This window comes from Microcaecilia unicolor, chromosome 12, assembly GCF_901765095.1.
Source record: "Microcaecilia unicolor chromosome 12, aMicUni1.1, whole genome shotgun sequence".
Classification (NCBI taxonomy): Eukaryota; Metazoa; Chordata; class Amphibia; order Gymnophiona; family Siphonopidae; genus Microcaecilia; species Microcaecilia unicolor.
In genome coordinates, this window is record NC_044042.1 from 29,286,940 (window position 1) to 29,308,567 (window position 21,628).

General features: G+C 44.4%; 1 protein-coding gene across 3 annotated transcripts in view; it reads right to left on the reverse strand.

The window, feature by feature from the left end:
* Nucleotides 1-409: 409 nt before the first annotated feature.
* The window catches only part of ITPR3 (inositol 1,4,5-trisphosphate receptor type 3), a 251,892-nt gene continuing 230,673 nt past the window's right edge, over nt 410-21,628 (reverse strand). The window contains exons 48-58 of one of the 3 annotated variants that reach the window (XM_030220427.1): nt 20,848-21,040; nt 20,559-20,684; nt 19,391-19,563; nt 16,659-16,823; nt 15,382-15,565; nt 12,939-13,040; nt 8,623-8,744; nt 7,736-7,901; nt 5,887-6,047; nt 2,248-2,409; nt 410-1,456 (exon numbers count right to left, since the gene is read on the reverse strand). In XM_030220427.1, coding sequence (XP_030076287.1) covers nt 1,355-1,456; nt 2,248-2,409; nt 5,887-6,047; nt 7,736-7,901; nt 8,623-8,744; nt 12,939-13,040; nt 15,382-15,565; nt 16,659-16,823; nt 19,391-19,563; nt 20,559-20,684; nt 20,848-21,040 — 1,656 coding nt within the window. In that variant the 3' untranslated portion in view covers nt 410-1,354. Of the gene's footprint in view, nt 1,457-2,247; nt 2,410-5,886; nt 6,048-7,735; nt 7,902-8,622; nt 8,745-12,938; nt 13,044-15,381; nt 15,566-16,658; nt 16,824-19,390; nt 19,564-20,558; nt 20,685-20,847; nt 21,041-21,628 lie in introns of all 3 variants that reach the window. The other 2 variants (XM_030220426.1, XM_030220428.1) reach the window with 2 other exon arrangements.

The window sequence follows — 21,628 nt, forward strand, 5'->3', positions numbered from 1 at the left end:
CTGGGCAGACTTATACGGTCTGTGCCCTGAAAAAGACAGGTACAAATCAAGGTAAGATATACACAAAAAATGGGACATGTGAGTTTATCTTGTTGGGCAGACTGGGTGGACCGTGCAGGTCTTTTTCTGCCATCATCTACTATGCTACTATGTTACTATGTATTATGCACAGAGAACAATGAATAGAGCAATGGGAAGCAATCATTCTTACAGAGGAAAGAGGGGGCCTCAACTGCATTGATTATAAAAATATAAACTGTTGCAAAAAAAAAAAAAAAGCCCAAGGCAGGACAGACATTAGAAACAATTTCTTCGAACCGTTTTTCAAAACTAGTACAGCTGCTTTTTGCTTTTCATTCTTGTCTGTCAGTACACTAGCCATTATACAATTTTGTAGTGTTTTCATCCACTTAGTTTTATTAGGACTTAAAATATTTGCAATTTTTTTACATTGTTGTCAAAGCAATTTACACGTTCGTTCATATGCTAAAACGTGTTATAAAATATCCTCCTGTCCACACACTTAATAAGGAAACCCATAAAATCTACACCCCTTTTTCATAGTGAGGCCCTGGAGTTCAGCCTCCCCCTCCCCGCCCAGCGTTCATATGGCCGGATGGACCATCCCATGACCACCATCCTTTCCCAACTCCTGTCCGAGCAGGAAAGTCCCTGCTGCAGGGCTCCGGTTTTACGCCTACATCCGGACTGGGTTCTCTGAGCTCTCACCAAGGTCAACGGATGAGAAACAAGCCTCGTACCAGCTACTGAGAACTTCGTGTCATCAGCCTCTGCTGCTAATCAGGAAAAAGTAGTAGTGTGCTGTATTTGAAAAAATAAACCTATAAACCCAGTCCTGGTCACCCATGCAATGTATTTAAAGCAGATAAGCAAGGCACCTGAGTGAGGAAATTGTCATTAAATAAGTTATTTTTGTACAAGCCACAAAGGTCACTTTCACTGCTAACGCCAGACGACGTATCTCTGGGGTATCCATGGGCTACAGTTGGTTTTCATATCCATTTGCTGTGCTTCACGGGTATGACTAGGTAAAAAGTTTTAAGACTTCCAGTATACTGCAGTCTGAGTCATCCCAGCTTTTCATATACACTTAATTAGCCATACATGACGACGAAAGATGCCCTTATCTGTACCTAGGCTGATGAACTAATTAAGGTCATAGCAAAAGCTGGAACCGCTCAATATCTCGTGTGGGGAAGTCTTCAAAGCATCTCTAGGATGCCGTCCTATGGTTGTCATAAATGGCCTCAGAGTCTTGTACACCCATGACCCAAGGTAGACCGTCACAATGAGAGCCACTACTCCTGGCATGGATGCTTGTACAGAGGGCTGCTTATCTGTTGGTTTCGGCTTGGGATCTGGCCATCTGGTTGCCCGAGTTGTTCTGAACGTCCACAAAGCCCATACGCTGCCGACGTTTTCGCTGTTCTGTCATCTGTGATTCAAGCAGGAGAAAGGGATCAGACAAATTACATCGTTTCCTTCCTCCCTTGCCCTTTTCATCCTCTACTGTCGGCTAGCAGGGGATATTATTCGTATTCCGCAGACAAATATCATATTTGTTCTATGAATGCTCTACTGTGCTGTTTTAATATGTATATTTCTAATACTATATCATGTCATTGTTATTACCAGGATTTAATTGTCTATCCCCCATTGATTGTATTTTATGCTTACAATTGGTCATTTTCCTATTGTTACATTGTTCGCACAATGTAAGTTGCTTCTCAAGCTCTACTTGTTGTATACCACCTTGAGTGAACCTCAACAAATCCCAGTCAAATCAAGACACTGGTGCAGCAAGGGTTTCAGTGAATAATGATGCAGTTGGTTGGATTGTATACTGGGATATGTGATGTCTTAACATGAAATTTTGAATCTCATCATGGAAGTGGAACAGCAGCTATTTACAGGACTTGTTTTAAAATTTACTATTGGACCTCATGAAGACTGACTAAGGGGCAAGGCAGCAGGATACTTCTAACCAAACGGCATCATATGCTTCACCAAGAAATCATGCGTCCTTTACAAGAGTCTGAATTACTGCTGGAATTTCTCAGTGCCCCTCCAACCTGGGGCTGGCATTAAGATATAACTTTGCCGTTTTAGAAGCACAATGAGGCAACCATCAGCAGCTCCCTTCGGTTAAGCGGCAGTGGAACGTTCCCCTTCCCCCCAACCCACACCACCACCACCACCACCACCACCACCACAGAGAGACATTACCTGCTCCTTCAGCTCATTCAGCTGTGAGGTAAGATGCGTCACTAGTCTCATAGTGGAGTTCAGCTTGTCCTGCAGGCAGCGAATCTCATTCTGCTCACCCTCCCCTTCGTTAGTGACCAGAGACATGGCTCGCATCCGAGGGAACCAGTCCAAGTTCTTACTCTGTAAGAGTGACAAGGGTTCAGAGAGACTCACTCTTTCTCATAACTTCCCTCCTTCACAGCCTTAAGCAGAAGTGAACAAGCCAAGTTTTGAAGAGGCTGGAAGTGTTATGGAACGCATTACCAAAAGCAGTAAAAACTACGCCCGACCACCTAAATTTTTGAAGAGCACTAAAGACAGACCTGTTCAGAAAAGCATACCCCACCGACCCAACATAAGAATACCTGGACACTTGTGACACAATGTAAACAAAGACCATAATGGACATTACCGAACTCTTCTTCCCCCTTTCCCTCCCTAAGTTCTCTCCAATTGTACCTACCATACATGTACCTCATTCTACCACAATATCACTTTGTATTTATTCATACTATGTATTTGTTCAGACCGGAATCGGCTAATGCCGTTAACGGTTATATGTAAGTCACATTGAGCCTGAAAAAAGGTGAGAAAATGTGGGATACAAATGTAACAAATAATAATAATAATAATAAAGTGTTCCGGGAAGCAGAACAGAAGGCTGCTCTTGATGGGCACTGACAGCTCATCTTCACACATGCTGGATAAGAGGTAATGGGAGCAAATTCTATAAAGGGTGTCAAAATGCTGGGTATTAAATACGAATTCTATAACTGGATCTAGGCACCCAGATTCCATTAAAGAATACTAGCGTAAGTTGGCATTTAGCTGCTCCCACTTACGCCATGCGTATGGGAGGTGTAGACGCACACATCTAAATGTGGCATTTTAGCAAATAAACGAACCTACTCTACAATGTAGCATAACTTCTTAGATTACGCTATTCCCCTGATGAAATTGGGTCAACGGGGGTAAAAGTCTAAGAAGTTAGAACAGATTTCTAGGAAACTACAATAATCTGAGTACTTCAATCGTGCATGTAATTGTGGGAGATGACCATACCCCACCCATGTGAATGCTCCACTTGCATTTGCACGCTAAGATTATAGAATACAATTTAGGGCTGCAAAAAAAAAAAAATGGCTCTGAATGGTATTCTACAACGGGTGTTCCAGGATGGGCACTTTTAGAGAACAGTGCGTAGTGCCAAGATCGGCACTCAACTGAAACCAAGTGTAAATCCCGGCAGGAAAATTGGGCACAAATCCGCATTATTCTATAACACTGTGCACATCTTATGGGAACGCTCCTCCTATGTCCCTCCCATGTCCCCTTTGCAAATCCACACAGAAAACACTCAGGCACTATTCTATAAACGGGCACTGATGTTTTTGCACGGATCTACCGTTTCTGCCCCGTTTTGGCGCCTTGCTTCTGTTGGAATACTTTTCTACGCCGAAAACTTGGCAAGTAAGTAACGCCTAATGTTAGGCCTCATATATAGAATTCCCCAGCTACTGTCCAACTAACATTTACGCATGAATATGTAACATCCACATGCGTTGGTGCTAGTATAGTATAACCCGAGAGTGCAAATAGAGTGCACATTTATGTTATAGAATGGGAGGAGGGGGTGAGAACTCCTGGGCAAATAACTGAATGAGGATTAGTTACTCTGTGCATGAGAATACTGTTGCTAGCTGCTAGTTCCTAATTTTTTATTTTGGACTGACAACCAACTATTAGGTGCAAGTGCCCTCTGGGATCCTAATAGACTCCTGAGGCAGGCGTCTATGCGCCGAAACATGGCCACCGTGTCGAGTCATTTTGGTGTATCTTTAAGAAACATCACATATAAGGATCATCTCATCTCCCTTTTGTTTGTGGAAATGCCACCCCTTTCCTACTCTTTGGTTTCTCCTGCTACAGTCGTAGGATTTGCTGTTCCTCCACTCTTTGTGGTGCATCCTTCCACATAACTACTTCTCCAGGAGTTAAAGTAGGGAAAAGGGTTGATACTATACTGAGGCCTTAGTAGCTTTTATCTGTTCCAGGCCATATGCCGAATCTGATATGGATGGTAATTAAAATATGAATTTGGGGATTTTTAGCTCGCTTTTCCAAATAATGATCAAGGTGTCTTACAGCCTTATTAGGATTCAGGTATGATAAGTTCTTGCTCCAAAATATTTATAATGTAAAGAGCCCTTTTACTAAAGTGCGTCAAAATTTGTGGTTAATGCAGGAATTTTCTGCAAGTTAACTGCAAATCTAACATAGAACTATTTAATAGTTTCAATTTTATTTCACAGGTGATGCACTAATGTCATCATCAGAACACAGTACAGTGGCGGCTCTACCATTAGGCCACCTCTTGTGAGGCGGCATCGCCCCCCCCCCCCCCCTTCCCTCCCCAACCCCATTCCCCAAAATTACCCTTTTTCTTTTCTTGTTTTTCAAAAGAAGGCAGCGGCAGCGACTCCCATAGGCTGCCCTGCCACCGGTCCTGGCCCCTTCTCTCTACTGCTGGCAGCCTGCCTCTGAGGAAACAGGAAATTACATGAAAGAGGCGGGCCACCTGCAGTAGAGAAGAGGAGGTGGGACCGGCGGCAGGACAGCCTATGGGAGTCGATGCTGCCGCCTTCTTTTGAAAAATAAGAAAAGGGAAGGGGGTTGGGGAAGGAAGGGCAGGGGGAGGCAAAAGTTCATTTTCTGCCCCAGGCAGCAGATTGTCTTGGGCCGCCCCTGGCTCAGTACCTGCCTAGAGTTAACATGGGAGCACTTACTGCCTCCTGTTTAGCAGGTGCTAAGTGCACCTGCATTAACGCTGCATCAGCCAGTTAGCGCGCATTGAGGGTAATGTACTACATCTCCCACTCTGCTCATATCACGTCCCCTCCCAAAAATATTTTTGAAGATTCATTAATGCACGGTTTGGCGTGCAGGAACAGGACTCATGCCACAAGCGTTTCTGCAGTAGCCTGTTTTGACATTCTAACTGCGCATGAAGGACTAGATTCTGTAAATGGCGCCAAACAAAATCAGCACTGAAGAATTTAAGAGCCGATCTCTATTCTATGCCCTTTATAGAACAGAGCTAAGACCATAATTGATGCCTAACTTAAGGCGCTGGTAATTACACCTGCTGAAAGCAGGTATAAATGCCGGCGCCTAAATTAGGCACCAATGGGGGGGGGGGGTCTATTCTGCAACAATGCGCATTAATTCCGGGAACGCCCTGGCCACGCCCCCTTGATTTTATGTGCTATAGGTTGGTAGCGGCCAATTATTGGCGCTATTTGGCTCATTAATCAATTAAGCTGCACACGCAAATTGGCAATGTGTGCTGATTTGCATGTGCAACTTTAGTCACCATATATAGAATCCCCCCCACCCCCAGTAAGGGTTTAATGCCGTTAGTAAAAGGGCCCCTAAGTGAGCTACTGTCAGAGGGGGCACTAGGATTTCAATCCTGGTTCCCAGTCCACTGCTGTAACCACTATGCCACTCCTCCACTATTGTGGAAAGCTTCCCAGTTTCATGAAATCAGGGAACTATATCAACAAAGAAACTCTCTCTCTCTCTCTCTTCCATCACCCCCCATCCCCCATAACTCACCTTGATCATCTGCGCGACGTAGCTCTCTGGACCCGTATAGTCTGTCTTATTCTTTACCCGGACAAGGACAATGAAATACAGATAATTCCAGATGTTGTGCTCCTCCTTAATGTGTTCCTCAAAGGACACTGTCTTGTTATCAAACTTGTCCCGTTCTAGTCCTGGGAGGGAAGAGGAGATTTACAGGCACGACATGAGTACCACTGAATTCTTAATGTGACTTCTGATCTTTTCAACACGTTCATCGCTACCTAATGATGCACCATCCTTCTACCCCCAACCCATGACTACCAGCACCATGGGAGGACCTTCTTCCCTAAGGAAGGTGCCAAGTAACAAAAAAATACCCCTAACCCAGGATCAATTCCCACAATCCACAAAAAAGAATCCTGAAAATAGTTTAGCCAAAGCAAAAAAATCTAAAGAAGTCCAGAACTGATTAGTATTAATAAAGATTGGAGGAGCTCTCATAACAAACATCTGAGTCATTAATGCAACTGTATATGTACAGCGTCTCTTCAGACTCACACTTTCATACAGTCATTGAGTAACTTCTTTTATTGAAAATAGGACTTCCTCAGTGCGTTGCCCTTTCAGCAATTTTATTTAACATCTTTCTTCTTCAACTATGGACGTTGTAATGAAGGGCTTAGGTCTTAATTATAGAATTTATGTTAAAACTAGTAAAAAAGGCCCGTTTCTGTTTTAAAGGAAACGGGCGCTAGCAAGGTTTTCCTCGGAGTGTGTATGTTTGAGAGAGTGTGAATGTGCGAGTGTGTATGTGTGTGTGACAGAGAGTGAGACTGGGTGTGAGTGTGTGTGTGAGAATGAGAGCATGTGCCAGGGTCCCCCCTCTCTCCCAGTTCCAGGGTCGCCCCCCCCCCCCCCCCGGTATGTCTCCTCCCCCCTCCCTCCCTCATAGTTGCAGGGTCCCCCCTCCTCCCATCCTCCTTTTTCCCAGTTGCAGGGTCTCCCCTCCCTTTTTCCCAGTTGCAGGGTCCCCCCTCCCCCCTCCCTTTTTCCCAGTTGCAGGGTCCCCCCTCCCCCCTCCCAGTTGCAGGGTCTGTGTGTCTCCCCCCTCCTTTTGTCCAGTGGAAACAGCTGTAAAAACAGCAATGAGAAGCAGCTCCTAGGTTTCCTTTTTTTTTTTTTTGAGTGTATAGGAATGACGGCTGCTTTGGGGAGTGGAATCAGAGATTAACCAATGGTCTTCCTTGCTTTGTTCACTTCCACTCCTGTCTATTGAACGTCCTGCAGCATGTCATAGCAGCCAATCAGTGGCACTTCAGGAATGACGTCACTTTTATCTACTCCACTTTTCTGAGCAGCTCTGGCCGGAAACCACGGTTCCAGGCAGCCTCAGAACGTTGGAGGTGAGAATTATTATATAGGATATTTATGCGTTAATAGCGTTATTAACCAGTTAATTGCTCACCCCTGATAAACATTAAACACTGTCTCATCAAAACGCCAAAAATAAGGCACTTATCTTAGAAAAATGGCTCTTCTTCACTTCACAGTTGTACAAATGAGCAATATTTGGTTTTGCATTTTAGACAGAGCCAGCAGTTAGCGGGTTAGCGTGATATTCATTCCACTAATCGGCTAGGTAATTATATGAAGTTAGGACAGAAAAAATCCTGTCCTTACTTTATGCATCGGGTTAGCAGGGCACAGGTCTGAATATTGGCTGGTGCCCGGTTAATTTCCAGGTCAGCTCACATACCGCGTACCTCGGCATTGAATATCTGGGGTTAGGTCAGCCTGTGGCTGGAAGCCATAAGCCGCTTACCGCCACAGGTTGAGTATTACCCTCTACGTAGATGGTCTTCAAAAGATCCTCACTAACCACATATGAAGCACGTGGTCTTCAGCACTTCCTCCTTCTTCTGTTTCTCACTTCTCAGGTCAGCAAATGTGTCAATAATGACCCCAAAGATCAGATTCAGGACAATGATGATAACGATGAAGAAGAACAGGAGGTCATAGACCACACGTGCAGGGAACAGCGACTCCTGTAGCGAGAGAACAGGACACCAAAATATACAAATTTTATAAAAAGTTGAGTCCCCGAGACCTAGCATGACCTATGAGAAAATAGAGAGTTCCTGAGGTGCAATGATTAAAACTAGGGTGTCAAAAATTCAGCATGCAGGGCCAGATTCTATGTATGGCACTTAAAAAATCATCGAGGAAAACATTTCCACCTACGTGCATTCTATAAGATTTAGGTGTGGTATATAGAATACACCTAGTTGATATCCTAGCGCCTAAAACTATGTGCCTCCATTTCCGCCAACGAAAACGTGGCGTAAATCCACGAGCGTAGATTTACATGGACTGGGCCATATTCTATAACAATGTGCATAAATTTGGGAGCACCCACAAAACGCCCATTTCCCTGCCCATGGGCAGTTGACATCTCTGGGAAATTGATATTGTACAAGCTTCTAACTGTACTCACATAGCAACCAAGTGACCCGGCTCCAGCAGGGAGATTTTTGACCAATCCTGGTTTTGAACTCACATCCCAAAGAAGTGTAGCATTTGCATTCCTTGATTCCACCTAATGAAATCAGCCTGGCGGGTTCCATAATGCATCAGGATAGGGTTCTCAAAAATACAGGACTAGCCTAAAATCTCCAACCTGGAACTGGGTAACTTGAGAGCTTTGTCCTCCTGCAGAAAATCACAGGGAAACAGTACAGGAATGTCAAGAGTATCAGGCAAACTCACATCTTTGGACGGCTTTCGGAGGATATCACCTACGCCACCCCCATTGCGCAATCCGTGGTTCAGCACTGTGACGATACACATGAGCAGCGTATCACAGGCACGCTCTGTGGAGTCATCATCATCTGCAAGGCAAGAAAAAGGGGAGCTGAAGAGAAACAAAGTGCAGAATTCACCTCTCTCTGGTACCAAGAGATCCAGTGTTCCTAACACCAGGGGCTCTCTTTTTACCTAGCGCCAGAGACCAGCCCTCGCCCCGAGACAACCTGCAAGTGTTCAACGGCAGGAGTCATTCAGAATGTTGAGGGCGGGTTTGGTGGGGAGACGGTACTGCCTTCATCACCTCATTGGGAAGACTAAATGGACTATGTGGGTCTTTATCTTCAATCATATACTATGTAACTATGTTACTATGGAGTCCTTTTACTAAGGTGCATTAACAGATTTAGCACGCGCTAAATGATAAAGACGCCCACAGGAATATAATGGGCATCTAATCATTAGCATGCGCTAAATCCACTAGCAAACCTTAGTAAAAGAACCCCATGGGATGTGCTATTGATGTCTTACAAAGCATCCAGGACTGGAATTTAACATGTTGGAACCCAGGGCAGAAATCTGGGAGAAGACCCCAAAGCTCACCTGCAGGCTGTATCTCTTTCATTTTCAGACAGGCTGGGAACTTAGGCCAACTGCCCTGTTTGCACCCCTTAACACCGGCCCTGGAACAGGCTGTCACCTTATCTTCTTGACCTGGGAAGACATCCCTCTGCATGGATTCTTTGTCATTTTTTCACTTTTTATTGGCCCAACATAAGAATCATCTGAAGAAATTGTCCCAACTGAGTTTTTGAGACCTTCAAGGTCTTTTCTATATGATCCACAAAGTATATATGCTGCACTATCCTTAGACTGGGCAAATGAAAAGTTATCATAGCCTGCAGAGAATCCTGTTCTCTCCTGAACCAATATGGTTACCAGGTTCTGCTGGATCTGTTTTCATAAGAGAACAGAAGAAGCCCTTGTGATGCCCTTCAGCGCATCTCCAGCCTTCTCTCTCCCTCTCTCAATAATATCCAGGACGCTCAATTCCATGCAACCACAGGGTACTGTTGTGCCCACGTACTTTGCACCCACCTGCACTTGCCCTCCCCCAAACTAACCCTGCCCTCTTTCGCCTACCTTACAGAGGCGATGTTCAAACTGCATAAAAAATTTCCTTGATGCACCCCCTGAGTGGAATCCAACTATGTTAATGATTGAAAATTGTCTCCTTCAATGCAGCCATGCTGTCATGCAATATTTCCAGTTTTAGCTATGTCAGAAAGAGGCGGGGGAGGGGGGAAATGCCTGGAGAGTTTATTGAGAAAATGAGCTTCCAGGGGGAATTTCCTGTTACTGTGCTCTCTCTGCTTGGAGGCATGGGTTTGGTTCAGGTCAATAATTAAACGCCCACACCACCTCTTTGCTCCTTGCAATGACTGCCAGGAAAGAAGCACTGGGCACCTCAAGGTGGTGCCATTGCTGAGCGTGCCAGGATTTCCACCTCTGCTTGCAGGCTCCACATGTGACCAATCATCTCATTAATCTTACAAAATATAAACAACAGCGGCCATATTGGTCCTGGAGAAAGCTTCATGCTCTGCAAACTCTACTGTACCTTTTTCAATGTCCTCTGTGGCTAGGAATGGCCCTCATCTGCATTTTTTTATCAGACTAGTCTATCCAACGATAACAATGTACCTGAGTTCCCTGGACCATAATTTCTTTGCTTTGTTAAGAATAAACAGTAATACAAAAAAATTCATGGAAAGACACTAGGGATGCTACACTATCTTCATTTTAGACCAGCGTGCCTACTTTTGGTAAGCTTCACATTAGATAAACCCCTGGCTTGACAGCTCCCGTCAGATCAAATTCATAGCTGAAATGGACAAAACCATAGTGTGTATAATGTATTCCCCATCTGCCTGACAGACGTATCAGCTGTGGCCAATCCAGGAGTAGAGCTGCTTTAGGCAGTTGGGCTCCATATGGCTGTTTCCAGGTGACCATATTATTTATTGGGATTTATTAGCCACCTTTATGAAGAGATTCACCCAAGGCGGTGTACATCAGGTACGGTTTAACCTAAAACTTACATAACAATTGTAAAATATGTTTATGTTTATTACAATCTCTTGATATACAGCAATATCTGAACAAGCAGGTCACCGGTTTTACTGATTTTTGAAACAAGGAATCTTTTGTTTTGGATTATTTTTAAAGAAAAGAAACCACCACAATTATCTATAATATCGATATCACATAAGACAAATATGTTTCAAATGCACGGTGACTACATAGTTATTTACTCCTATGAAAAAGCCACCTAAAAATTTCTTTCCCCAGCGTACATAAAAGTTCAATCTTGGTCCTTTACCCCTGCTGAAAAGGAATGTGGCTTCAGCAGGGCTTTTTTTGAGGTGGTACTTCCTTGGAGGTACTGAGTACCGGCACCTTTTCCACTGTCTGATAAAATTGACCCATGGTCCCCAAGTTTTAATGAAAGAGCTCAGGCTCTACACACCAATTCTGCCTTGTTATAGATTCTGTGACTGGTTGCAGGGGGCCTGGCTATTGTGGGGTGGGTCTCTCAGTGATTACCCTACCCCTGAAGGGTAGCCTGGCATTTGAGTACTGGCACCTTTTTTTGCTAGGAAAAACACACTGGGCTTCAGTCAGAGGAGGGAGTGGACACTTGAGGATTTCATGCTGAAAGCCAATACCCCTATCTCTCATCGCTCCTGTTACTGTCACCACCATGCCTGGCTCTGAAGCACTGAAGAAGAGACTGTGCAGCTGGTCCGGGACCTTCAGCGCATGCTGGTATGCAAGGCCTGCCATGTCCCACTCCCTGTTTAAAGGGAGTGCAACAGCTGCACAGATTCCTCTATGCTGCCTGACTTCTGCATCCCAGTGCGGTACTGTCCCTGCAAATGTGCTCCTAGAAAGACTCACACTCCCTCTAGTGATAGGGTTGGCCCTGGCCTCATTCCTGCATGGGGCTTCTCTTTGAATATCTGTTCACAAAGGGGTAAATTCTATAAGTGGGGCCTAAAAATCAGCAACGATAATGTGTCACACTTAGCACAATTCTATAAAGAGTATGCGTCCTTTATAGAATCAGGCTTAGCACTAAGCTACACCTAACTATAGACACCTGCAATTAGGCCTGCTATAAGCAGCTTAAATACTGGCGTCTTAAGTTAGGCGCACTTAGGCGTGATTCTGCATCAACGCACATAAAAATCCGGGAACGCCCCCTAGGAACGCCCCTAACCACGCCCCCAAATTATTATGCGCGATAGGATTTAGGAGCAATCTATTATCGAATCGGATATGCACCTACATCCTAATTATTGCCAATTAGTGCTCATGATTGATTGTTATCACCAAATTATCAGCGCTGATTAGCTTGTTGCTCTCAATTAAGTTGTGTGCACTCTTCATAAAATTAAGCTAAGCGTATCTTTAATCGGTGCTGATTATTCAGGTGCAATGTATAGAATTTGGCCCAAAGACAATATCCCCATGAACTGCAAACTGATTTGTTTACATAATTCACCTCTCCATTTTCTATTCAGTATAAAATTATAACGTTAAGAGCTTGATTAGTCACATGCACACTGACACTCCCAATACTGAAACAAGCCCCCTCTCTGGCACTGGGATGAAAAGATCGTTCTTTTATTCTTAACCACAGAATCTGCTGATATCAACTCTGTCAATTTGCTCTGAAATAACAAAAAATGAACCTTCTTTTCACTGTCAGCGGAGCGGTGTGGTAGCTGTTACCCAACTTTTAAAAGTAATAAACAGAAATAAAACAAATCATAGAAAATAAAATTTAAAAAAAAACAACAAAATAAAACATAGAAAATAAAATAAAACATAGAGATGAAAATAAAGAAAAGAAAGTACAAAGACTAGGGGACACTCAAGGAAGTTACATGGTAATACTTTTAAAACAAATAGGAGGAAATATTTTTTCACTCAACAAATAGTCAAGCTCTGGAACTGGTTACTAGAGTTGGTTAGCATATCTGGGTTTAAAAAGGTTTGGACAAGTTCCTGGAGGAAAAGTCCATAGTCTGCTAATGAGAGAGATATGAGGGAAGTCACTGCTTGCCCTGGGATTGGTAGTATGGAAATCTTGCTACTATTTGGGATTCTGTCAGGTACTTATAGCCTGATCGGCCACTGTTGGTAGCAGAATACTAGGCTAAATGGACCAATGTTCTGACCCAGTATGGCTATTCTTATGTTTTTATGAGTACCTTCTGGGGACTCCAGTGCAGTGACGCTAGAGCTGCAGCTGTCCCCACTGCACGAGTCCACAAATGCAGCCCCGCCTACAGTCTGCGCCATGCCCAGTGTACCTGCTAAGGACACAAGAGATTGTTAGTACCACCACAACATCAAATGTGGGTAGTTAACACAACGCAGTAGATTGCTGGTTAAAAGAAGTTACCAAGTCATGAGGACAAAACTGAAAACCTTCCCCACAGTTACAATGCTTTTTTACCCATGGAAATCGTCTTTGTAATTACTGTCCACCCTGTACATGGGTAAAAATGAACAGACAGTTCCGCAAAGTGTATACTTTCACCCACAAGGTTTAGGCAGAGTTTCTGGTGGAAGGATGGAGGTGAAGGCTGAAAATGTTTGCCTTTACAGAGTACCAGCCACAAACCCCCAGATTCTAAATAGTGCGATGAGTTGTGCGCGCAAATCAGGTCATATTCTGTATTATGTGCGCAACTTAATTATCTTAACAGGTCAATCATCACCGATAATTCCCAATTAACAAGCAATTGTTGACACTAATTGGCTTTAATTAGAATTTACATGCAAAACTTGCTAAGCATATTCTATAAAGTGATGTGCGTAAATTCTAATGAGCACTGCCCAAAATGGGGCGTGGAATGGGCGGATCATGGGCGTTTCTAAAAATTATGCGCACTGTTTTATCATACACCCGCTCTGTGCCTAATTTTGTCACCGGCATTTACACCAAGCTTTACTTGGCATAAGTTACCACAACTAGATTTAGTCGCACGGAGGGGCCCTAGGCTTATTCTATAAATCCTGCCTAACTTTAGGCATAGTGTATATTCCTTCTTATACTAGGCCTGTAATATGGCCCTGCTAGCCCTCAGTTTTCCTAGCCATATTTTTAGTTTCTTCCTGCAGCTGCATGCAAGCTATAGTGCTTTCTCAGTAAATGGAAAGTTCATGTTACATGTCAAGGTGACACTTGGGAGGAACTGAGGCTATGCGGCCCATATATGGCAGATGCACATGGATATAACCTTGGTGGTGATGAGAGACTGAGGATCCGGCAGACTCCAAGATGGTCCAAAGGAAATATGTGTTCAGAGAAGAAGGACACCAGGTGTTTCATACTAGCTTGCTACATGGTTTTTGCACACTGTGATCACGCGTTACTGATAAGGAATTAGCCAATTGCCACAAAGTGTGCATGTGAACACAAGTAGGAGAGGATGGTAGAATACAGGAACTTGCCATTTTCGTATATTACTATATTGTGTAATGGAAGGAAACAGGAAGATCCATATATGATCATAAGTTAGTTTAGGAGAAATCAACATGATTTAGGAGTAACGAAACTAACAACAGTATATTTGTGATGGCTAAGAGAGTTTTAGCTGAGCAGTTTTGTTATTCAGTCTGTGCGTCTGGCTACTGGATGAAAACCTGCTCCAGAGAGAACAATTATTTTGTATTGGCTTAGTGAGATAACAATAAAGATTTTTACTGGTTGCGCCTATACCTAAGTCTGATTGTCTCTCTTATTCCAGACTCTAGGGCTGAAGGGTTTTCCCCTCCCCAGGGGCAAGGGACAGGATTGCACAGTAGTTTATAAAATACTCCTAGGTGTCTTTTTTCTTTGGCGCTGATTTTTATGGCGCCATATATAGAATTTAGCGCAAAGTGGGTGAAAATGTGTTCAAGTATTTTCTTTTCGTAATGATCAAAGCAAAAGTTTGATTTGGAGTGGAGGAGAAGCATAATGGCTAAAGAACTAAGCTGAACTTAACCCTCTATTGTGTCAAGTACAAACAGATTGTGTGACCCCTCTGAGGTCAGAGAAAGACCTAGAGTATCTGAATGCAACTCACCTTGAACTGCAGAAAAAGCTATAAACTAAATCCAAACCTCCCCACAGGGTTTATTAACTTAAATGTGTCATGTCTCAACATACAACCCAGACGTCCTAGGGCAGCAGGATGTGGGGAGAGTTCTGCTTATACACTTGAGATGGGGTGGGGGTAGATTTTATACTGTTTGTGGCATTTCCTTCCCATAACCCTTCAAGTCAAGTTTCAAAGTCTCTTTGGCGTTTCCTTCTGAAAATCTCACAGCAGGCCAGTGGCACTAGATTCTTCATATCACATACTTTGTAGGTACAAAGAACATAAAGTAATGTGTAGGTATTTCAAAATGACTTTGCTGTGTCCATCCCGCTCCCAGCACTGCCTCTTCTCCCCACTGGTGAAAGAACACACATTGTACACAGTGTGGATACTTTGCCTGCATGGGGCTGGAGGTTTTGAAGGGTCTTATGCAGAAGTCCCATTTATCCACAGAAATCCTTTTGAAAATTAAGACTAAGGATGAAACAGAACATGTTGCTGTCCACAAATCCACCCGGTTCCTGGTTTAAGACATATAAATTCTAGGAAAAACCTTTCATACCGGCCTCAGGCAGGTGGTCCACCTCCATGATGAAGTCATCTTTCAGGAACAGGAAGCCCACAATGGAGAAGAGGTAGACAAGGATGAGGGCCAGAAGGGCGGTCAATAGGATGGAGCGTCCATTACGAGTCACGCTCTTGATCACGTTGAACAAGGTTTCTTCCCGATAGATCAGATCAAACAACTGCAGGGTGGAAAGAGAAGAGAGTGAGGAGAGGACACACCAGTTTGTAAGACCTCCCCCTGAAGAAGGCCCCTGTTTAAGAGGTCTTACTTGCCTGGCTAGATAACCAGAACCGACACTGAATACTGCCGATGCCCACATAACTATCAGGACCACTTCAGCACTGCCCAGTCAGATCAGATATTCAGCAGCACTGCCTGGTTAAATCACGCTGGCCAGCCCAAACGGTAATATTCAGCTGTGCTTAGCCAGACAGTACCACAGAGCACTAGCTGTAACTGCTGTGATACTCATCGGTTGGTGTCAAGCGTTTTTATTGTGGAGCCAGGAGTTATCAAGGCTTCACCAATATTCAGTGACGATACCTGGACCTATCCGGTTAACTCAGGACAGTAAACAGGCTTTCCTCCGGGTAATTCCCACAGACTGCCAAGCACCCTAATATTCAGTGCCGTTACCCAGATAAGGGCAGACACTGAATATCTAAAAAAAACCCACTGACTGCCACTGGATGAATATTAACCAGAGAACGGAGGGTCTAAGGCAGGCAAGAGGAGAGGTGAGAGAACACTGGGGGAAGTGGTGGTTTCCTGGTATTTATCCAATAAACACATATTTTATTTATTTATTTATTTATTTATTGTATTAGGATGTATTGTGTTTTCGATTAAAACCGAAAATCAGAAACACAAAGTATAGTGCAGTCAAACTCTTTAGCTCATCCCTTTCATTAGTCTTAACAGCCTCTGTATTCTCTGTTGCTGAATGAATTCCCAGTGATTTTCAAACTTCTTTAACTATTAAATTCCCTTCAGAAGGATTCCTGCTACTGAACAAGCAAAAACTTGAGATTTTCTTGGTAAATCCATGTACTGAAAATTACCAGAGAATGTGTGGGGACAAGGGGGTGGGGGCACCTATGCCTGAGGGTGTGACACCTGAGCTCAGGGGCACAGCAGCCTAAGCCTGAGGGGGATGATGTGATACCCAAGCCCCAGAGAGGAGATGGCGCCACCTTACACCCGAGTATGAGAACATGACCTCTGAGCTCAGGTTTAAGAGTATGGCACCTCTTTCTCGGTGTGGCACTCACCAGGATGCTGTAGAACAGCTCGTGCACAAAGACGCCCAGGACGCTGGTGAGGATGTAGGCGACGTGGTACAGGAACTCCATGTCCATAATCATAGCCTTGTATCCCCGGATAAATGTGCCTCGGTTCCCCACAAAGCTCACCACAAACACAATCTTATTGGTCAGCTGAAAGCCAGTTAATGAGAGAGAGAGAGAGGTAAAGGTAGAGAGGGTATTAATAACTGACCAGATCGTAACTGTGATCAAGAGAACCAAGAGTAGGATTTTCTTTCAGAGGGAACCTTACAATATTACTATTATCTAATTCTGGATCCTTCCTCAGTCACCTTCATAAGTGTATGTTCAAGAGAGCTGCAGAGCAAGGGTGTCCACCAGGGGGAGCTGCAGAGTAACAGCACGTGCCAGACAGACCTGCAGAGTAGACAATGACACAGGGACGGGGACCTGCAGTAACCATGGGGATGAAGACAGGGGCAGAGCCCGCGGGGACGGGGCGGGGGCAAATCCCACAGGGAAGGGGCAGGGATGGGGACAGAGTCCGTGAGGATGGGGACAAACTTTGACCCCGTGTTACTTTCTACTTGGAAGCCTATTAATGAACTGGACTGTTACTTATGTTTGAGTAATGCAGATAACAATATTTTGATTTTTCTGGAAAAACAAGCAAACATGCTGGCCACAACTAGCAAAATTTGCATGGGGGATCCTGTACATTCCTGCTACCAGCACATCTTCTAAGAAGACATCTTCTATTGCAGGAAGGACTGTGGAAGACAGGAAAGCTAGACTGAATCCTGAGATTGTTGATGACTTCTCATTCATCCACAGATTACAAAATCATAACAGTGCTTCATAGGGCATATTTCTCCCCTCTAGCGCATACAGAACGGTTGTATTTTATACCCCTGGACATTTTAACAGGGTGGATTAGGATTCCTTGGGGTAGTAGAAGTCAGCTATTGTTGGGGTTGGAAGGGTAGAGGGTGCTGGTGGTGGGAGAGTTATCATAGGTGCTAGTTGTTATTATTTGTTTTCTATTTGTAATTTATACACAACAGTTGCACAGCATATTGTTCCTTTTTATACTTTAATAAAAAGATTTAAATATAAAATCATGTGTTTGAGGTTTCTGCAGATGAGAACAGAGCCCACGGGGATGAGGCGGGAACGGGGATAGAACCTGTGGGGGACGGGGTGGGGACGGAAATAGAACCCACGGAGATGGGGTGGGGACAAATTTTGTCCCCATGTCATTCTCTACTGCAGAGTAAGGGTGTGTGCAAGACAGCTGCGGAGCAAGGGTGTCCACCAGGGGGAGCTGCAGAATAACAGCACGTGCCAGACAGACCTGCAAAGTAAGGGTGTGTGCAAGAGAGCTACAGAGCAAGGGTGTCCACCAGGGGGAGCTGCAGAATAACAGCACGTGCCACACAGACCTGCAGAGTAAGGGTGTGTGCAAGAGAGCTACAGAGCAAGGGTGTCCACCAGGGGGAGCTGCAGAGTAACAGCACGTGCCAGACAGACCTTCAGAGTAACGGTGTGTGCAAGAGAGCTACAGAGCAAGGGTGTCCATCAGGAGGAGCTGCAGAGTAAGAGCATATGCCAGACAAACCTACAGGTAAGGGTGTGTGCCAGGGGATGCTGCAGAGTAAGGGCAGGTGCAGAGAGTGCTGCAGGGCAAGAGTGTGTGCCAGGTAGACCTGCACAGTCAGGGTGTTGTGTCAAGGGGAGCTATAAAGTAAGGACCTATGCAGGGAGAGCTGCACAGTAAGGGGAAATGCAGAGGAAAATGCAAATTAAAAGGTGTGTGACAGGAGAAGGTTCAGAGTAAGGACACATGCCAGGAGAAGCATGCTCAGTGAGAGTGTGTGTGAGGCACTAAGAGTAAAGATTGTCCCAGACAGAGCTGGATAACAACGGAGAACACTAGTGGGAGTTGCAGAGTAAAAGCAGGTGTTAGGGGAGTTGCAGTGTGCAGGCAGCTGTCAGGGGGAGAAGCAGATTACAGATGTGTTTCACAGAAGCTGCACAGTACAAGCAGGGGCCAGGGGAAGCTGCAGATGGTGTCAACAGATTTACAAATGTTAACCTTGGCCATTCATTCACTTTGGACCACTTTAAAAAAAAAATAGAGAAATTGACCCCAGTGAGAGGTGCTTAGATTGTTCTGGAAACTGAAGTTCTTCATCTAGGTAGTTAAAAGGCTACAATGACGACAACAGCAGCTCTAGAGGCATCCATCCCCTAGGTCAATTCTCTAAGCCTTTCAGCCTCTGCTACTTGGGTACGTTTAGAATTTGAGCTGTACCGAATAGGACATTCAGCTATTTGGTCGAATACGAATAATAAAAAATATTATTCGGCCGAATACAAATACCAAATACAAATAATAGGCACTGAGCTTTAACATAACAAATAATGAAAGAAGCAATGTGAAATCACAGATCAAGTGTTTATTTCAGTAGGATTTAGCACAGTAGAGCCCCAGATTATTCGTAGTTGAATTTTAATCACTGTTTGGCCAAATACAAATACTATATTTGGGGCGGAATTGAACTGCATATGAACATTCGGTATAGCCCTATTTAGAACATCCAGTGCATTCTCAGTAGCCTAAAGAAATATCCACCAATTAATTCTGCACTCATTAAATATCCTGACCTGGTACAGGAATATAATTCCTGGAGCAACAGCTTGCCAGATACCTGCTGCTCTGATTCGCAGTGACTTACATTGAGTGCTCCCAGTACGTTCAGCGTAAGCCCGATGCCCACGTAATATATGGAGCGCAGAATCAGCGCCACAATGAGAGGTCTGAGGCCATAGCGCCGTGTGAAGAGGGACATGACGGAGAAACAGATCAGAATCCAGAACAGCAAGGGGGCCAGGGGGGAGTCCAGCACTCCTAGACAAACAAACACACAGAGAAAATATTAATTATAATTGGGGTGGGGAGGGTGCAAAGGCAGCATCATTAGAGAGTTGAACGTGAAGTACTTTGCCTTTAGTTCATGTCTTAAAATACTTCATAGCAGGTTCTTCAGGGGGACTATGGATGTCCGAGAAAGTATAGGTGGATTTACCAATGGAGGCAGGTCTGCTGCCATCTTTACTGGAAGTCGCTAACAGAAGGGACTTTTTGAGAACCATTTTTAAAGCAATTTCTGCAAGTGAAAAGCGCATAAACCAGCAGCCTGAAAACCATTTACTCACAATGAAGCCAACAGCCCGTGCCATGCACGACAACGCGTGAACTTTTAGCCAGACTAAAAGAGGGCATCCTGGAGGCTGTGTTTAAAGGGGAAGGGGATAATAGGCACACAGTATAGCATTTTCAAAACTGCGTGCATCCTTTTCAAGAAAAATGTATCACTGCTGAGATAAAATACCAGCTACCAGCTTAACAACTGTTTGGTGAAACTGTCTGACAAGAGAATGGGGATTTTGGATTCCTAAGAGCACCATGCAACATGTGTAACCGATAGTATTCTAGACGTTGTGCGTGTCACTTGGCAACACATCCATGACATGGTGTTCAAAACTGCGTGTACAAATTTGGGCGTGCGTCCAATTTGTGCACGCAACTTAATTGAGCAATAAGCCAATTAGCACCGATAATTGGGTGCTAACAATCAATCACTGGCCCTAATCAGCAACAAATTGGATTCACGTGTGCATCTTGCAGGTGCAATTCTATAAAGATACGAGCGTTAATCTTTTAGCGCAAAACCAAAAGAGGGTGTGGCTATGGGAGGGGCACTGGTGGGTCATGGGCGGTCAGTAAAGATGCACGCACTATTGGATCTATAAAGACATTTAGCCAGGAGTGACTGCTCTGTGACTGGGGGAAGAGAGATGCTGCTGGGCTTGCTCCCAGAGGCAATTCTTTGGTGCACTTACCCATTGAGGTAGCCTCAACATATGGGTAGAAGAAAGCAATGATGAGGTTGATGAAGACAGCCAGGTTAAAAGAGATAGTTCCCCACAGTGTCATTCTCCGAGAGAACCAGTACATCAGTGGCATACCTTCAGAACATAAAGAAAGAAGGAGTCTACGTTAATATTAGTGGATCAGCTAAACCTCCCCAGTCGTACTAAGAATTAATTCTACAGCCCTTCCAGCCCCTGTGGGACCCCTGGAAGGAGACTCTATCACAGGGTTTCGGAGTGTAATGCTATCAGCTCTTACTCCGCAGCTTCCGTTGCCACTCCATCTCGTTGTGAAGGAAGGACGACTGATCGAAGAAGTCACTGACTTTACTGCTCTGCTCGTCTTGCTCAGTGGTGGTGAAGACACGGTGCTTGGTCTCCTCAGTGAGGAACTCACAGATGTTAGGAACAGGGAAGACAATCTGCTCCATGCTCCGGTCCAGGCGTACTATCTGTGCACAGAAGAAATGAGACATCTTATCTGCAGAGCTGCTGGGGGGGGGGGGGAGCACTTCTTAAGTGGGAGATTTTTTCGCACTTGCCCTCGTCCCTGCCCCTGCTCTATCACCTCCTTCTCATCCTTCCCCTGAAGCAACAAATTCCCACCCACTTACTGCAGCAGCCCATCTGTCTCTGCAACTGCTGGTGTTGTGACCAGGAACAATTTCAAGTCTTACAGCTAATACTTCCTGTCTGTTAATCTTGAGGGTCCTGCCCATGGTCACTGTACCACAGAGAAGCAATGAGCAGTGTAAACCTGCTTCCACCACATCTCAGAGGCGTGGCAAGGATGGGGTTAAACCTTAGCTCAACAGCAGCAACCTTCAGTTAGAATTTATTTGAATAAGTTGACAAAGGTGTAGTAGGCCTAAGGTATCTAGATAAAACTACACAGATAACTTTATCCTGTTATATTCAGTGGCAATGACTTAGCTAGACATATTTTAAATATACTCTTAAAGGTTTTCAGATAAAATTATCTAGATATCTTCAACAAGATATTGTTCAGGTGGACACTACCCTCAAAGTCTTCAGCAACA